Genomic DNA, 16,305 nt, shown 5'->3' with positions numbered 1-16,305 from the left:
TAACTACTACTACGGTATAAATTAGTTTAAATGCATCTTATTTGTGCACAAACTAATTGCTGATGTTCATGTGCTAATATAAGAATACAATCAATGTTTATTTAGATAAAAAATGTAATCAAAAAAGTTAAAACTCAAACATACTTTCTTGTACATAAGAAGAGCCAGACTGGGACCCAGAGGTACCCTCTGGAGAAAACACTGATATCACGATGAACCAGATGTAAAACCACAACTGACACCTCCTACACTGCAAACCACAACAATTACCAACACCTAAACTACAAACCATAAATGACTCCTCTACACTACAAAACATAACATCTACCCTAAAATGGACCCTTTTAGTCGAGCCTACTTTTAATGTAGAGAGTAAACAACATTGCACTGAATCTAGAATGTTGACTGATATACAGATGGAAAGACAGACACCAAAGTGAATGCTATATCAATCTAGAATGTTGACTGATATACAAATGGAAAGACAGACACCAGAGTGAATGCTATATCAATCTAGAATGTTGACTGATAAACTGATATAAAGACAGAGACACCAAAGTAAATGCATGTCAGTCTAGGATGTTGGCTGATATAAAGATGTGAAGACATAGATACCAAAGTGAATATTGTTAATCCAAAATGTTGACTGATATAAAGAGAGAGACACCAAAGTAAATACTATGCAATCTAGAATGTTGACTGATATACAGATGTAAAGACATACAGACACCAAAGTGAATGCAATGTCAAGCTTCTATTAAAGTTAAACAATAATGAAGTTGAATTTAGCCCTTTATGTGGCACTCTACAGTTTCGTATTTTGCATAGGGTTAAAAAATTTAAGAAAAAGAATTTCCGAGTTTCCTCATTGATTATACTGGCTATTTAAAAAAGCCCTTGTATATCTTGGGTATTGTTCAAACAACCTTTAATTCTGATTTTGGTGTATGACTGATGGGTTTAATATGGGTTACAAAGCATACATCTTGGCCTTACTCCACATGTGCACCTTTCAAAAAACTGCTAGCTCCAGTGGTCATTTTCACTTCTGAACTTACAGGGGTAAATTGTAAATGAAAAAGCCTATAACGTTTTGTACATTTTATATATTTTGCAATTCTTTCATTGCACTTTCAGAAGCTGGTATTGTCTAGTCTGGCAAAATTAATTTTCCCTATTTTAATAGAAGCTATAGATAGTGTACTTGACTAATTCAGGCTGATTTTTTTATCACAAGGGAGTGGTCATTTTAGTTAGCAGTGTGCTTAGATCATGTACAAGTACAATATCCAAAGAAATGTCAGCCACATTACATTAAAGTAGCATAGAGGTATGCCAACATTCTCTCCACTGTGCATGTTTTAAATGCAAACAACTTCAACCTTACATACATCACTCAAAAGTACACAATAACTGGTAAACACCCCCTTAAAGAGCATATATGTATTATTATAATATGATTAAATTTTTATTGTATGGCTGAAACATTTAAGTTTCAAGTATCAAAACAGTCTTTTGAATAATCCTCTTGTATTTCCCCCACATTGTCCGAGTCTCAAACAAGTCCTGCCCCCCCATCACTCTCCCAAAAGTACATAACTGGTAAGTGGCCCCTTACCCCTTTGGAAACCTCTACCTGCATTCTCAATGAAGCATTAATGGATACCTCTATCCGATTTGCATGCAAGCATCATTGGATGCCTCTGCACCATTCACATGGAAGCAGGTTTGGACGACTACTGTAAATATCAACCATTCTGAGCTGGTTTTGGGGAAAACCCTCTATTAGGTACTACAGGCATTGAAGCGAATGACCATTATGTCAAACCACATGGTTGATATTTAAGATCTAGTCCTAGTCTGCTATTTGAAGTAAATGAATTGCTTTCTCCACTCTTCAAAAATAAAGGCTGTGAACACATACCTTTCAGGAGTTTAAAGCAGGTAAAAATTCTTCCATGAAAAATAATCATAGTTATAAAAATCAGATTTTACTCTTAATCATTTCTATGGATAATATATTTGTATGAAAAATACCAAAAAATGTAAAATGGTTAAAATTAATATTAAACTTTACACACTGCTATAAACTTATTAGGCAGGCCTATGCGTATCGAGTGTGTGTGTGTGATTTGGATTTTTAACATAGCTTTAACAATTTTTTAGTCATATTACTATGATGTCTGCAGTGTGGCAGTTTTATAGTGATGTCTAGCACTGCGGCATCATGCCACAGACATGTAGCATGATGTCCCACCCAATCACATTATCCTGACACTAGGCTGACCAGTCCTAACCCTAACCTCTTAATGCTGAGTGCCAAGTGAGGCAGATGTTAGTACCATTTTATAAGTCTCTGGTATGCCTCGGCCAAGGATTGAGCCCACGATCTCCCGCATCCGAGGCGGATGCTCTAACCACCAGGCCACCTGAGCGGTTACGCATCAAGTCATACAGATAACGTGGTTTGTTTATAGCACACTGCGCTGTGGTTTTGGTATATGTATATCAACTGCCTATAGAGCAACCAACACTGAGGTAAAGGATTAAATATTTGGTAGGCAACAACAGCACCTGTTTAAAGCAACATAACCAAATTATTTTTCTCTCTTTTTATTGTAAAAAACACATAAGAAACAATGTATCATAATCTGAGCATTTTAGCCTGTCTCTGTTCCTCTAATTCTTTTTCCTGCTGTGCCACAATCTCTTTCCTCTCTTCCAAGAATTTACCATATTCCTCAGGTTTAATTTCTTTCACAACTTGTATACCACAACTATGTGCTGTACCAATCACACTTCGACAAATCTCCTCCATTGGAACCATGTCAAATGCTTCATCCTGACTTTTTATTTTTGCAATTTCGTAGATGTGCTTCAAGCTGACCTTTCCTGCTACTTCCTGGGCTGAAACAAAACATTTTATTCAATATTAGTCTTTTGGTTGCACAATGTGTTAAAACTTGTAATAGATAATTCACATTATTTGGTTGCAAAAGAAAAACAATGGACTTTATATAATAGCCATTGTTCCAAGGTAGAGCCCAAGTGCAATCAATACTCCAATAATGGCTTTCTGTTCAAGTTATTTTCATTTTCATGGGGTAAATAAAACTGTTTGCAAGAACAGTAGTTTTTACAATCTTTAAGAATTTGGTACATTCTCTGCACCACACTGTAACCATTTTGACTTCCAATACAAAAATGAGTTTTCTAACAGAAACAAAATTTGTATCTACAGCTGACCTTTAAGTCAAGAGTGGCTTTTCTTGAACTAAGAGATACAGTATGAGTAAAAAGACTAGTTTGCAACACAGAACCTGTCAATTTTCTTTAATGGAAATGCTGTGTGTGCACCAGAAGAGGAATTGTTAACAACTAATTATAGGAACAGACTCTGGGCTAGAGAATTTATTCTATCAATTTATGAAGTTTTGAGAGAAGACGTTAGAAACAGTCAGTGTGAATTCAGCAATTTCTGTTCTTGCTGATGGAAGTAGAGATGCTACCAAATATAGAAAGAATGTATGTAAGATACCATTTCAATAAAAGGTTAAGCCCTTTTGAAGAAATAAATATGTTGTAAATTATTTCTTTTGTTTTTGTTTCCATGGATTAAAATGCATACATCTCAAATCAAGTTAAGAAAGTGAAATTTTGGGACAAGTGAAAATGTAGGTGGAACAAATGAATTTTCTCAAAAGACATGCTAGATGAGTGGGTGAAGAAAAAAAATGGATCAGCCATGTACTTGGAAAATTCTAACCCTAAGCAAACAATAATGGCAGAAAATACAGCTAAGTATTATGAAATTAATGTAATACCTGGTTTCATGGCTCCTTTCTTTATTCCTGCTGCCATTTTAAGGAAGTATGTTGCTGGAGGCATGGTGGTTTGGATGTCAAAAGTTCTATCAGACTGTTTTGAATAATAAAAACAAGAAAAATGAAAATTTACATTTGTTAAATATTCAGATAATAAAAGTTTGCTACTGGAAATATGCAAAGAATCTTCATTTTTTTAAAAAGCCAAACCATATTACTTTATTTTAAAGCCAAGCCTTACTCTTATCTTGCCAGCCAGACAAGACTTGTACTAAACTACATATAAAGCTGGACTAGACTGCTCAACATATATTTGTATCTTCCTTAGCAGAAAATTTATATGCAACCAGTTACCTATAATGGAATTCATCTGAATGAATGGACATTACTGCAGCTATACACAGGCTTTCCAGTACACTGTATGCCAAAAAGAGTTCCTTTAAGGGACTCAAGCTGTACAGATTGAAAAGAATTGCCAGGGATTCAACATGTGAACACTTAGTCCTTTTAACTGCTGAGTGTTGAAATCATCTATGATAATGATATTCTTAAGTAGTTTTGGAAGAGTAATAATAACAAGATTTTCAAGATGGCTGCCATGGTTAGGACAAACCAGAAATACCAATTAATAAAAAGCCTTTTTGGGAAAGCAAAGCATATATGCGACCTGACATCTCTGAAAGGTGGTGACAGGATTTTCAAGATAGCCAGTCTCAAAGCCATATTCAAAGTCAGATCAGCACCATTTGTTATTTACAAGCAACATAAAAAAAGTCTTCAAGTGAAAACCCAATAATAATATGAACATTCATTCAACAGAAGTAGCCAGATTTTCAAGATGACCTCTTTGGCAGACAATGGACATCTGTGCAGCAAAAATGTCAGTTAGGACGAACAAGGTATCAGCATAAGTGTTGATATGATGATGCAATTAGGAGTGACAGTACCAAGTGTTGATACGATCATGCAGTTGGGAGGAATGAAATACCAAGTGTTGGTATGATGATGCAATTAGGAGGAGTGACAAGACCAAGTATTGATATGATCAAGACCAAGTATTGATATGATGATGCAATTAGGAGGAGTGACAATACAAAGTGTTGATATGATGATGCAATTAGGAGGAGTGACAAGACCAAGTGTTGATATGATCATCCAATTAGGAGGAGTGACAATACCAAGTGTTGATATGATGATGCAGTTTGGAGGAGTGACAATACCAAGTGTTGATATGATGATGCAATTAGGAGGAGTGACAATACCAAGTGTTGATATGATGATGCAGTTAGGAGAAGTGACAATACCAAGTGTTGATAAGATGATGCAATTAGGAGGAGTGACAATACAAAGTGTTGATGTGATGATGCAATTAGGAGGAGTGACAATAACAAGATTTTCAACATAGCCAAGGTTATGGAAATATTACACATGCAAGCAGCAGCATCTTCATGAGATAAACTAGACATAATAAAATATAATTTAATGAAAAAGACATGTTACTATCCATCTAGGAGTGGTAGCCATAACAAGATTTTAAAGATGGTGGCCACCAGATCAGCACCATTTTCATTCAGGGTCAACTAGATATCATAGAAGCTTTCTGTTAAAAAATTACCCAGTCAACAGGACTTTAAATTCAGGAGTATTTATAACAAAATTTTCAAGATGGTAGCTTTGGATGCCATAGTGGACATCAGAAAAAAAAACATTCCAGGAACTGATCAACCCTGCTTTCCAACAGAAGTTGGAGAGTGTAGTTTTACAGTTTTTAACAGCTCTATCCTGGTCATATGGTGTACGTGTGTGTTTCAGCGTATTTTGGATTTTTAATGTAGTTTTAACACTTTTTCAGTCATATTGCTGCAATGTCTGCAGTGTGAAAGTTTATGGCAGACATGTGGCATCATGTCCCATCCAGTCATATTATTCTGACACCAAGCAGACCAGTCCTAACACTAACCTCTTAATGCTGAGCGCCAAGCGAGGCAGCTGCTAGCACCATTTTTACAAGTTTTTGGTATGACTCGGCCAAGGTTCAAACTATACACTTATATGGATTTCGTGAATATATTTTATTCTTTAATACTCATGTTGAAAAAAGGAATAACTGATAACAACACAAGGTTGGTTAGTTTCTTTTTATTATCAATTACGCATTTTATTTATCTATTTTATTGCAACTTGTGGGGGGGGGGCGTGAGTACAAATGCAATACAAATTTTTATTGTATCTCAAGTCTTGGGACATACGATCAAAGTGAAAAAATGTTTTACCATAAGTTCTGGGACAGGGGAAAAAAAAATTATTTTATCATGTCCCAACATATACGGTATTTATCAACTATTAACAAAACCACACCCATTACCTTGATTTCATTATTGCATGTGTAGTTCAAGAGCTGACTAATGAGTCTGTTAGTGTATTATTTATTTTATCTTTGCTCTTCTAATTATCTATTCATTATGTTATCCATCCATAATACCAAGCCCTGATTTTTTTCTTATCTACATATGCCACATCCTTTTGTTTCATCACTCCAAGAATAATTCACAATATTCTAAGAAAAAAATATCAATTAAATAAGTTTTGTTAAATGAAATACACATTTCAATTTTAATTTTAATTCAGTCTCAATGTTATCATCACAAGTGTTATATGTCCACTTCTATTCAAATCTCAAAAGTGTTGAATGACCTTTGAAAGCAATGCACGGTTGTTCCAAGCAGTTCACTCCAGGCTCTTTATGCAGACCCTTCTAAGTGGTCATGGTTACAAAGAATTAAATAAACATTAGAGGTGCTTATCTCTGTTTTTCAAATTATGTGTTCACAGCAGTTTTAAATCCCTTGTTTTGCCTAAAAATTGTGGTCACTGGTCATATGCTGCAGGTGGCTGCTAACAATATATAATAAAATGGGTCTGTGCCTGACGATCATAGTCATAACTGACCGGTGGTTGTTAATAGCAGGGTTTGTACATAAACTTTAAATTCATTTTATCTGTATTCATCCCAAAATATAAAAGTATAAAGGCTTATATGAATACTTACATTAACAGTTATTCTGGTAGGAATTGGGATCCCAGGTTTAATATTACTTGTCTTCTCATTGAACTGCTTGCAAAAAGCTCCAATCTGTATCCCTCTCTGAAAATTAAGCAGACAATGAAAGCTGTCAATATAAACATTAACAATGCAAAAAGCTCCAATCTGTATCCCTCTCTGAAAATTAAGCGGACAATGAATTCAACAGATATATAAACATTAACAATGCAAAAAGCTCCAATCTGTATCCCTCTCTGAAAATTAAGCAGACAATGAATTCAACAGATATATAAACATTAACAATGCAAAAAGCTCCAATCTGTATCCCTCTCTGAAAATTAAGCAGACAATGAATTCAACAGATATATAAACATTAACAATGCAAAAAGCTCCAATCTGTATCCCTCTCTGAAAATTAAGCAGACAATGAATTCAACAGATATATAAACATTAACAATGCAAAAAGCTCCAATCTGTATCCCTCTCTGAAAATTAAGCAGACAATGAATTCAACAGATATATAAACATTAACAATGCAAAAAGCTCCAATCTGTATCCCTCTCTGAAAATTAAGCAGACAATGAATTCAACAGATATATAAACATTAACAATGCAAAAAGCTCCAATCTGTATCCCTCTCTGAAAATTAAGCAGACAATGAATTCAACAGATATATAAACATTAACAATGCAAAAAGCTCCAATCTGTATCCCTCTCTGAAAATTAAGCAGACAATGAATTCAACAGCTGTCATTAACAATGAGTATTTATTCACAATATTCAATGCCTTCTAATACAATATGACTCCAAAGTAATAACAAGAGTCCCTAAAGTGACTGATACTCCAGCATCCAAAATGAGTTTCCACTTCAAGGTAAGACCATTCTTCTTTTCAAATGCTGAGCGCTAAAACCATTTCTGATATTCCTGAGCCAACAAGGTAATCAAACTAGCTTCTGTGGTAGCCATACTGAATGAAACATTGACACCATTTTCATGACAGGCAAGAGGTTTGCTCCCTAAGGATATTCCCAAATTCCTGTGATAGGAAAGGAAGGTGGGTTGGAGAACTTCCTATTTGGAGAGGTCTAGTTCAAGGTTTGCATTGTGGCTGCATACATCTGAAAAAACTTGGTGGATGGCCCTTTGAGTGATTCACATTTCCTGCTAGACTGTAATGGGCCAGGAGTGGTTGAGAAGGGCCAATGTTGATGATCAATCAAGTCTTGGGAAGCCACTGGAGGGATGAGTGCCCTGAACTTCAACTGCTGCAGCCCTTAAAAGAGTGCAACGTCAGTGAATATGCAGAAATTCCACTGTCAATGCCATTGCAAGAGAAAGTGCATGTCTAGACATCTTGGCCACTGCTTCCAGCAAGTGTTGTAAGGCAGCTGGATTCAGCGATGGTTTTCTCAGCATACTAAATAATCTAGTTGAGATGTCAGCATGTGATGCTATGGTGATGAGTAACCTGGCTTTCAGTTACAAGGCTCCAATTGTTTTGAGGAAGGTGTGCCCAGCTTCTGAAATACCCAACAACTGGTAGTGGAGACCAGGGATCACAGCATTTAAGAAGGACTGACCAGCATTGACACTGCCAAGCGACATTCTGGTCTGCCACAAACTCTGTAATAAGTCCATATTTCTGAGTGGATGGAAGGGGGGATGAGACAGGATCATTGGCCTTTTCTAGACAATGCAATTCTTTCTAGGAAAATAGTGAAGTTGATTTTTTTAAGGTTTAATGTCATTTTTGAGATGCATGTTACAAGGCAGTTGATTTTATTTCCATAAGTTGGACCAGTTTTCAGTAAGGTATAATAAAATATCAATAATTGCTATTGTAAAGCTGGAAAACATTATTAAAAGTTTGATGCATCGACGATAAACATGTTCCACTAAATTGTCTGTAAAGTATGCACAGACTTTATTTACTGCCAGTACAGTTGCACTTACTCTAGTTCCAAACCCTATGCAGCTCAATGGCTTGTTGCTATCTCTCAACTGGACATAATTCTTAGAAATTCTTTTCCATTTTACATGACGATGGCAATGATATGTCCAGCCACAAGTCATACTCAAACTGGCATGTGATGTAAACGTAACTGTGTCCTTTCCTGCTTTTCTTCACAAGAATCTGAATACTCCTTTTTATTTTTCTGTGTTGATTATTAACACGTTTCGGAACCCGTAACTTCAGTTTGGTACATTGCAGAAAAGTCAATAATGGCTTGATGAATAGAAAAATATCTCAGGAGTAAAACATGGTCGTTTGCCTTAAAAAACGGAAATAACAGAAAAAAATCGAGGGTCACGGGTGAAACGAAGTATTTGTTAGTTCCGTACCGTCTCTCTTATATATTATGATAGAGAGTGTCCTATGTCAGAACGGGTCATGGGGGTAATCTACGGTATTTTTGTCACTCTGTATGATTTTTTCCTTTAGATTTTTTTTTCTTTCTCAACATCTCGCTCGCGTCGAGCACATGTGTTACATTGTAGGACTAGTCCTAAAACCAGTGACAATGTATACTCAGCAGTTAGATAAATGGCTGCAGCTTACTGCAGCCTACACAGTAAGGTTTGTACTACTATTTATATGTCAAATAAATAATACCTGTCCGAGCTGTGGTCCCAATGGTGGACCCGCAGCTGCTTCTCCTGCTGAAATTGTCAATCTCATGTAGGGAGGATGAACGACCTTGGCAACATTTTTTGCAGCTTTTCCAACAGCGCCAACTTTTTTGCTCATGCTTTGCCGGGTGTATAACCTCCCTTGAGAATTGAGAGCACAGTCTGGTTTATATATATATTTTAAACATCATTTGTTTTTCCTAAACGATACATCAACACCAGTCAAATCATCATTCAGACTGGTAGTACAAACTATTGTGCAAAATTTACAGTTAAACCAGAGAAAAATAATTGTATTAATCCACAAAAATGGAAGAAGAACTAGATATAGACGAGTTGAGAAAATTAAAAGTTGTTGAATTAAGAGAAAGATTATCGGAGCTAGGCCTACCAACTGGAGGTAATTAAGTTAAACTAAATACCTGTAACCATGTTTCTCAACACATGGCCTTGTACATTGAAAACAAAAATAACGATGCTAAAATCTTTACGGTTGTTGACGCTTTCCACACGTTTCATGACATCGGCAGTAACAAAATGTAGTGATTTTAATTAGTTGGTGCTTCATCAGATCGAGATTGATGCACATCACCACATTAGCTGCTTCTAGTTATAAAATTTATTAAAATCAATTTTTCTGTTACGCTTAAACGAAGAAATTGTATTCGTACGGCCGCTGTTTGCAAGTAGGGGCCTGGAACGCTGTATTATCGCGATACTTAATGTTGTTATCGGTACATATTAAGACCGTTCTATTATTGCTGAATTGTTACAAATTTTGCAGATTCTGTGACTTTTTCTTTATATGTTCCTATAAAAATCTTTGTCAATGCAATCGCATAAATGTAAATAAAACCGCTTACGGCGGCTGACCCAAATTACCGTACTAATGGGGAACAACTCTATATTATCGTGGTATTTGCCCTACTTAAGCATGGTAGCATGCAGGTATTATAATAAACATATTTTAACTTGCCGATTAGATGGGATGCCTCGCGTGCACTGGCAGAATATTTCCACAATAATAAATCATCCAATGACACTAATGTCGTTTATGTTGAAATCTAAGAAAGCAGTAGAAATAGAAATAAAAATATATATTTGTCCGAATTTTAAGTGCAACGTGGGCAAATAAATCTTCATATAGATAATTTAATCTATTAATCTATTATTGATATCATTATTAGTAATGTAATATTGCTCTTAATAAAAAAAATGACTATTATTGCTTTCCAGTATAATGTTGTAAAGCACTTTGAGCTTCTCAAGATTAGGCGCAATACAAAGTCCTCATTGTTATTATTTATGTAGGATAAGTAGGATCATAAGCAACTTTTTATCAGCTTTGGTCTTTATTGGCTACCATGGAATGAAATTCCAAATGTAATCTTGAAAGGATATTATGTTACCATTGGTATATGACCAATAATCAAACATCAGACAGTACACTTGAGTATATTTTTTAATCAAGACCAATGTAGATATAGTAAGTCTGACCTGAGCTTTGTATATGAAGATAAATGGAATTGCATATACTTTACAAGAAAGAGATGTTCATTGTTTTTCAATGTCAATTTATAAAAATGTTGACATTTTTAGGAAATTGTGCTCTGACAGAGTTGCGTTCTTCCAGGTTATAGCTTTACATCAGTAAACAACTATTGGACAGTGAGTGTTCAAAATTATTCGTGAAATCCTGTTTGTGTGATAATACAGTGTCCAAATGGAGACTGGTCAGATCATTAGGAATGAGTCTGAAACATTCTGAACTCAATGAAATGTAACATGCATACTTATCAATGCCGTTTCAGGTTTGAAGACCGATTTATCAAAATGCAATGCACCTAGTCCTACAATTTAAGATGCCTCCCCAGATATATTTGTGGAATTTTTAAGTTGTTGTGTTCCAGCTTAAATAATGGCATTGTGTAGTATGTTCCAAGGTAGACTACCACCTGAACAAAGAAGTAAATATTTCAGGAATATCCCATACACATTGCAGCCCATATATATCTTTAGTCAGATTTTGCTTACTCTTATGTCTTTTTTCTGATCAATTCAAATCCTGACAGAAGTATATATAAAAAAACGTTTTCATGACCTACAATTCAATTGGCCTCTAATGGGATGGAAACATGGATTGCCATGAGTGTTTAAAAGGATGACAAGTATCTTGAATGAAATGAAGCTGTTTAAACACTTATTCAACATGCTTCAACGTAATTCAGTTTTTACATCCCCCATGAGAAAAAGTTTGATAATACCATTTTACTTTAATTACAGTCTAGAATTGTTTTCAATAGGCAGCAAAACATAAGGAAATACCAGCTTTCAATGTATCAGTTCACTGTAGTCGAGGGAAAATATGTTCACCTGTCATGCAAAAGATCCAGAAATGAATCTTATTCCACATTTTTTTTTATAGTGTATGCTTTGTAATCTTGAATGAGGAAATAATTATGTTATTCAGATTTATTGTCTAAATAAATATTTCAAGTGCATGCTTTGTTACCTTGAATTATAACAGAATTGTCACTCATATTTTCAGTGTGGATGTACATAAGACACTGATATACATAAACCATCTGTTCAAACACCTAATACACTTTAGCTAGACAACTCTTTTGAGTGTAAAATAATACAAAAAAAATTTGTGTGAGTAACAGAAAAAGTTCATCAGTTGGGGGGACAATACCTGAGTTTTTTATCCACAAGATTCACTAAATATATATAAGATAATATATATTTCTGCTGAAGGTAAAAGAATATTACATTCAGCAGTTTTTAATAACTGAGGTGCAGAAATGGAATTAAAGGTAATCAGTTGAAAAATGAGTAATTTCATTGATCAGGTACAAATAGCTTTCTGTAAATTATATACAGGTAATCAGTTGCAAAAATGAGTATATTTCAATGATCAAATACAAATAGAGTTCTGTAAATTATATACACAGTGACCATGCATATAGCCTTTCCAGATGAAGTACACAATGACCATGTAAATAGTCTTTCCTAGTTAAGGTGCATGGCAGCTCTGTGAATAACCTCACCTTTAAATAAATCATGCAACAGATATTTTCTTAAATATCAAGTTAGAGATCAAGTACTCTTAGATCATGTGAGTTAATATAAACCATTTGAACTAGATTAAAATTGTTGTTGTAGGTAGATAATCCAGTATTGCCATTTTTTCCTATAATAATGTTTATTGATTATTGTCTTAGTAAAAGGAATTAGATATATAAAATAACACTGATACATTTTTGAACCAGATATGTTTTGTCAGATAAGTTACTTTCCAGTTTTGGGATCAGGCTATTTCATACCAAACGTTTGTCCTCTTTGTGTAATGTGTCCCTTGGCAAAGTTATTATATATACTTAACTAAAGGTACAACAGCATACCGTAATGACTATATCTTGGGGCATGAAAAAATAAATAAAAAATTTTGTGTCCCAAGATTTGTATGTGTTTAAAAACTATAACATTTTCGGTATCCCAACACTTATAGACATAAAATAAAATCAAGACAAAATCAGCAAGATCGTCATACTGCGCCATTTACCAACTTTTATTCATTTACTATGGCAATAAACTGTTATTAACTACTATGATTGTTGTTATGTTATTATTTTGCATGCACATATTTTTTTATTTTTCCCGCATGAAATAAAGGTCAGTAAAAATGTCAATAAATTCACAGGCACCATGAGTTTGCTAGACAACTGGTACTATATATAGCAACCCTTGAAAATCCCACTCGTAAGCTTGCAATTTGCAAGTGGAAAAATGTCATTTGCGAGCTAAAAAAAAATAACAAGTAGGCTATAATACGGTAATATTTTTTTTAATCATGATTTTCTATCGACTTTTTTATATAAAAAATGTATTTACTAGCAATCAGTTTGATTAATTTTTTCAGTTTAGATGTGAGTCATGATTGTCGTGAACATAGTATTAGAATAACAATAATAATTTACTTATATGTCTTGAATGCATACCATGCGCAGGCGAGAGGCATGCATAGAGGCATATTCTATGCATACATACCCACCCCTTTCTGCATATTGTCAACTGCGCATCTGTACCAAAGTAACTCTGCAATATTCAGATCAGTTCGGATTCAGAAGAGTTGTTTGTGTCAGCAGCAAGCATCCTGTCCCATTCAGACATCACGTGGGTATCACGTGCTGTGTGTTAGTTTCTGAGTGCCTTGTTTTAAATTCATTTTTTTTCTTCTATTTTTTGTTCATGATGTCTTTTAGTCGTCTCCTACGTCGCTGGGTATCCTGTGTTTGGACTATTATTATTTACAGTGATATTTAATATAGATGTTTTTAAAAAAATTCTAAATAATTAAAAGTTTCTAGAAGCCACAGCTTGTGTTGCTGTCTCAATTGTATTGAGTGAGTGAGGGTTCAGTTTTGTAAACAGAATTAAAACAAAACAAAGATTGACACTTTCACCCTGCCTGATCTGCTACAGATCTGCGACAATGGTACTTCATGGCTGCAGACAAACATGATATGGGTGGACATAAGCACAAACTTGCAGTGGCTGATATATAGGTTAGGTTGTTGTTGTAGGGTTTGTTACATGCACGTGCAGGAAGTCAAAATCTTATCAATAACAATAATCATCATCATTAATTACTGTGAATATAGGTGTCATAAGTTTCTAATTGTATTTCACCTTATATTCTTCTTCTTCATTTATACTTCTTTTAGATGCCTTGGATGATCTATGATTGAATTTAGTGAAGGGTATATATTGTATTTACACTAGTTTATCATGGTACTATGATGTATTACCAGTCAGTTGCATTGTTGTATCCTTCAGTTTCAAAAATGGAGTAGTACTGCTTATTCACATTGGAAAAGATAATCCCTTTAATCATGTCTACTTAGTTTTATGTCAGAACACAGAGTACACACACTGCCATAAGCAAGCAATTCAAATCAAGCAGAGATCTCCTTTATGCACAACCATGTGCTGTTAATAAGCAGTGACCTGTTAAACAATGAATAGCCTAAGCTTTTAGCACAGGTCTATTGCCAGTTACCATCATTAAAAAAAAGTTAAAAAATTAAATGGAGCACATAAGCAACTGTTTACATTTGCAAGATACAAAAAGTTGCATTTTGCAGCCAGGAGTAGGGCAGGTTGTTTGGAAAAATGTCCTACTGCAATGTAAAAATGGTCTGGCACAGGGTAGGAATGGTACGGTGTCCTAAAATGGCAGAGGGAAAACACTAGTCATCTTTTGCAGTTAATTTCCCACTTGCAAATGACTTTTGTTCTCAAATTCTATGGCATCCAAATTATTACAGCTTGGCAACATAAAATCTGAAATGCCCAATTTTCAAATGAATCTGAAATGTCCAGTTTTCAAATGATCAGCCAATAGCTATTTAAGTTTGAAAGTTATTGTATATTATTTCATTATCTTCCACAGGTTTGAAGGCAGATTTAGTGGAGAGACTTTTCACGCATCTGAGAGAGGTAGTATAAGCTTAACTATATTGGCAATGTTTAACTTATTTTGTTTTTCTTTAGCATAATTGCATCAAGTTTGTAGAAAGCAGTATGTTATTGTTCATGCAGAAAAAATTCAATGAAAGTTATTGGTAAAGGAGTAATTGATTTGGGGAATTCCCTGCAGTCTGTTAAATTACACTGTCACATTATAGTCATTGGCAAAATTATTTTGTACAAGCAGGAAAATGGAGAATTACATATGAAACTGGTTTAAGCCAATTAAATATTGATTATTGTTTATCAGAAATATATTCAATTTATATTGTCTGCAAACAAAATATGGCAAGAGGTAAGATATATGGGCTAAATGCTTTTGAAATCAAGTAAAACTTTAATTTGTTTCAACATGACTAAGATTTAACAACAACCTTGCATGATCTAATGAGTATAAATGTTTTTCAGTTTCATTTTTATAATATATTCAAAGATAACATACTTTTACACACCCATTATTAGGTAGAGCATATTACATGATTTTTCAGCTGTCTGTTTATCTGTTCACTGATGTGTTTTTGTACAGTAACTAGAGTTTGCTGCAGTCTACTTTTGCTTTCGGAGTGCTTGTGGAGCAAGAAAGAAACCATATGAATTTCTTGCTTGAAAAGGTCATAGGATAAAATCACTGGAACTTAAAGAAGAAAGACTGTTTCTTGCAGTAATTTGGCTAGTAGACCAGATATCTTGACCAGACTTGGTAAATGGCTTGGATTATAAGATAAGAAATACCTGTTGGTTTGGGGTTAATTGGTCATGATCACAGTGACACTTTAAAAAAAAACATGTTATTGTAGAATATCACGAGTTCCTTATCACCTGGTTTGACATGATTTTGTTGCAGTAGAGACAGGAAGGAAATATTCATTTGGGCTAAAGAGATCATAGGTCAGAGTCACCTGGACACAGAGAAGAAAAAATGTTTTCCACAAAACGACACAAGTTCTGTGAGACATTCCTTGACCAAACTTTGTAGATGGTTTGCATTTGAGTCTTGGAAGACACCTATTGATTTGAGGGTTGAAAGGTCAAAAGTCAGGAAATCTAAGGAAAATGGTTTCTTTATTATAATTAAATCCTTGGTCCTGCAAACCGTGACCAAACTGGATTGCATGAACATGGGACAAGAAAAGCACATATTGATTTAGAGGTCAAATATCATAGTCACTGAGACTGAAGGAAGTAAAATGGTATCTGCTATATAACTTGACCTGATAGGTATGTATAGTTTATGGTATTCTTGTTTAAAATTGAATGACCATTTTTGGTTGA

At 34.5% G+C, this 16,305-nt stretch overlaps 2 protein-coding genes across 2 annotated transcripts in view; one reads left to right on the top strand and one right to left on the bottom strand.

Annotated features, from left to right (window-relative positions):
• Positions 1–2,597: 2,597 nt before the first annotated feature.
• LOC149808459 (large ribosomal subunit protein uL11m-like) lies at positions 2,598–9,656 on the bottom strand. Its single transcript, XM_089950676.1, has 4 exons — positions 9,485–9,656; positions 6,874–6,969; positions 3,825–3,918; positions 2,598–2,907 (listed from the first exon to the last, which is right to left on the bottom strand). Exons 1-4 carry the CDS (start codon positions 9,617–9,619, stop codon positions 2,645–2,647), a joined length of 588 nt encoding a protein of 195 aa, XP_089806802.1. The 5' UTR covers positions 9,620–9,656; the 3' UTR covers positions 2,598–2,644.
• Positions 9,657–9,746: 90 nt separating this feature from the next.
• LOC149808458 (uncharacterized) overlaps positions 9,747–16,305 on the top strand; it is a 62,446-nt gene continuing 55,887 nt past the window's right edge. The window contains exons 1-2 of the mRNA XM_089977589.1: positions 9,747–9,901; positions 14,957–15,003. Of these exons, the coding sequence (XP_089833715.1) occupies positions 9,811–9,901; positions 14,957–15,003 (138 nt within the window). The 5' untranslated portion in view covers positions 9,747–9,810. The remainder of the gene's footprint in view (positions 9,902–14,956; positions 15,004–16,305) is intronic.

The sequence above is a fragment of the Sinohyriopsis cumingii genome, chromosome 1 (genome assembly GCF_028554795.1).
Source record: "Sinohyriopsis cumingii isolate HCF-2022 chromosome 1, ASM2855479v2, whole genome shotgun sequence".
NCBI lineage: Eukaryota > Metazoa > Mollusca > Bivalvia > Unionida > Unionidae > Sinohyriopsis > Sinohyriopsis cumingii.
The sequence above is the reverse complement of the archived record's forward strand: the minus strand, read 5'-3'. Positions and strand labels throughout refer to the sequence as shown.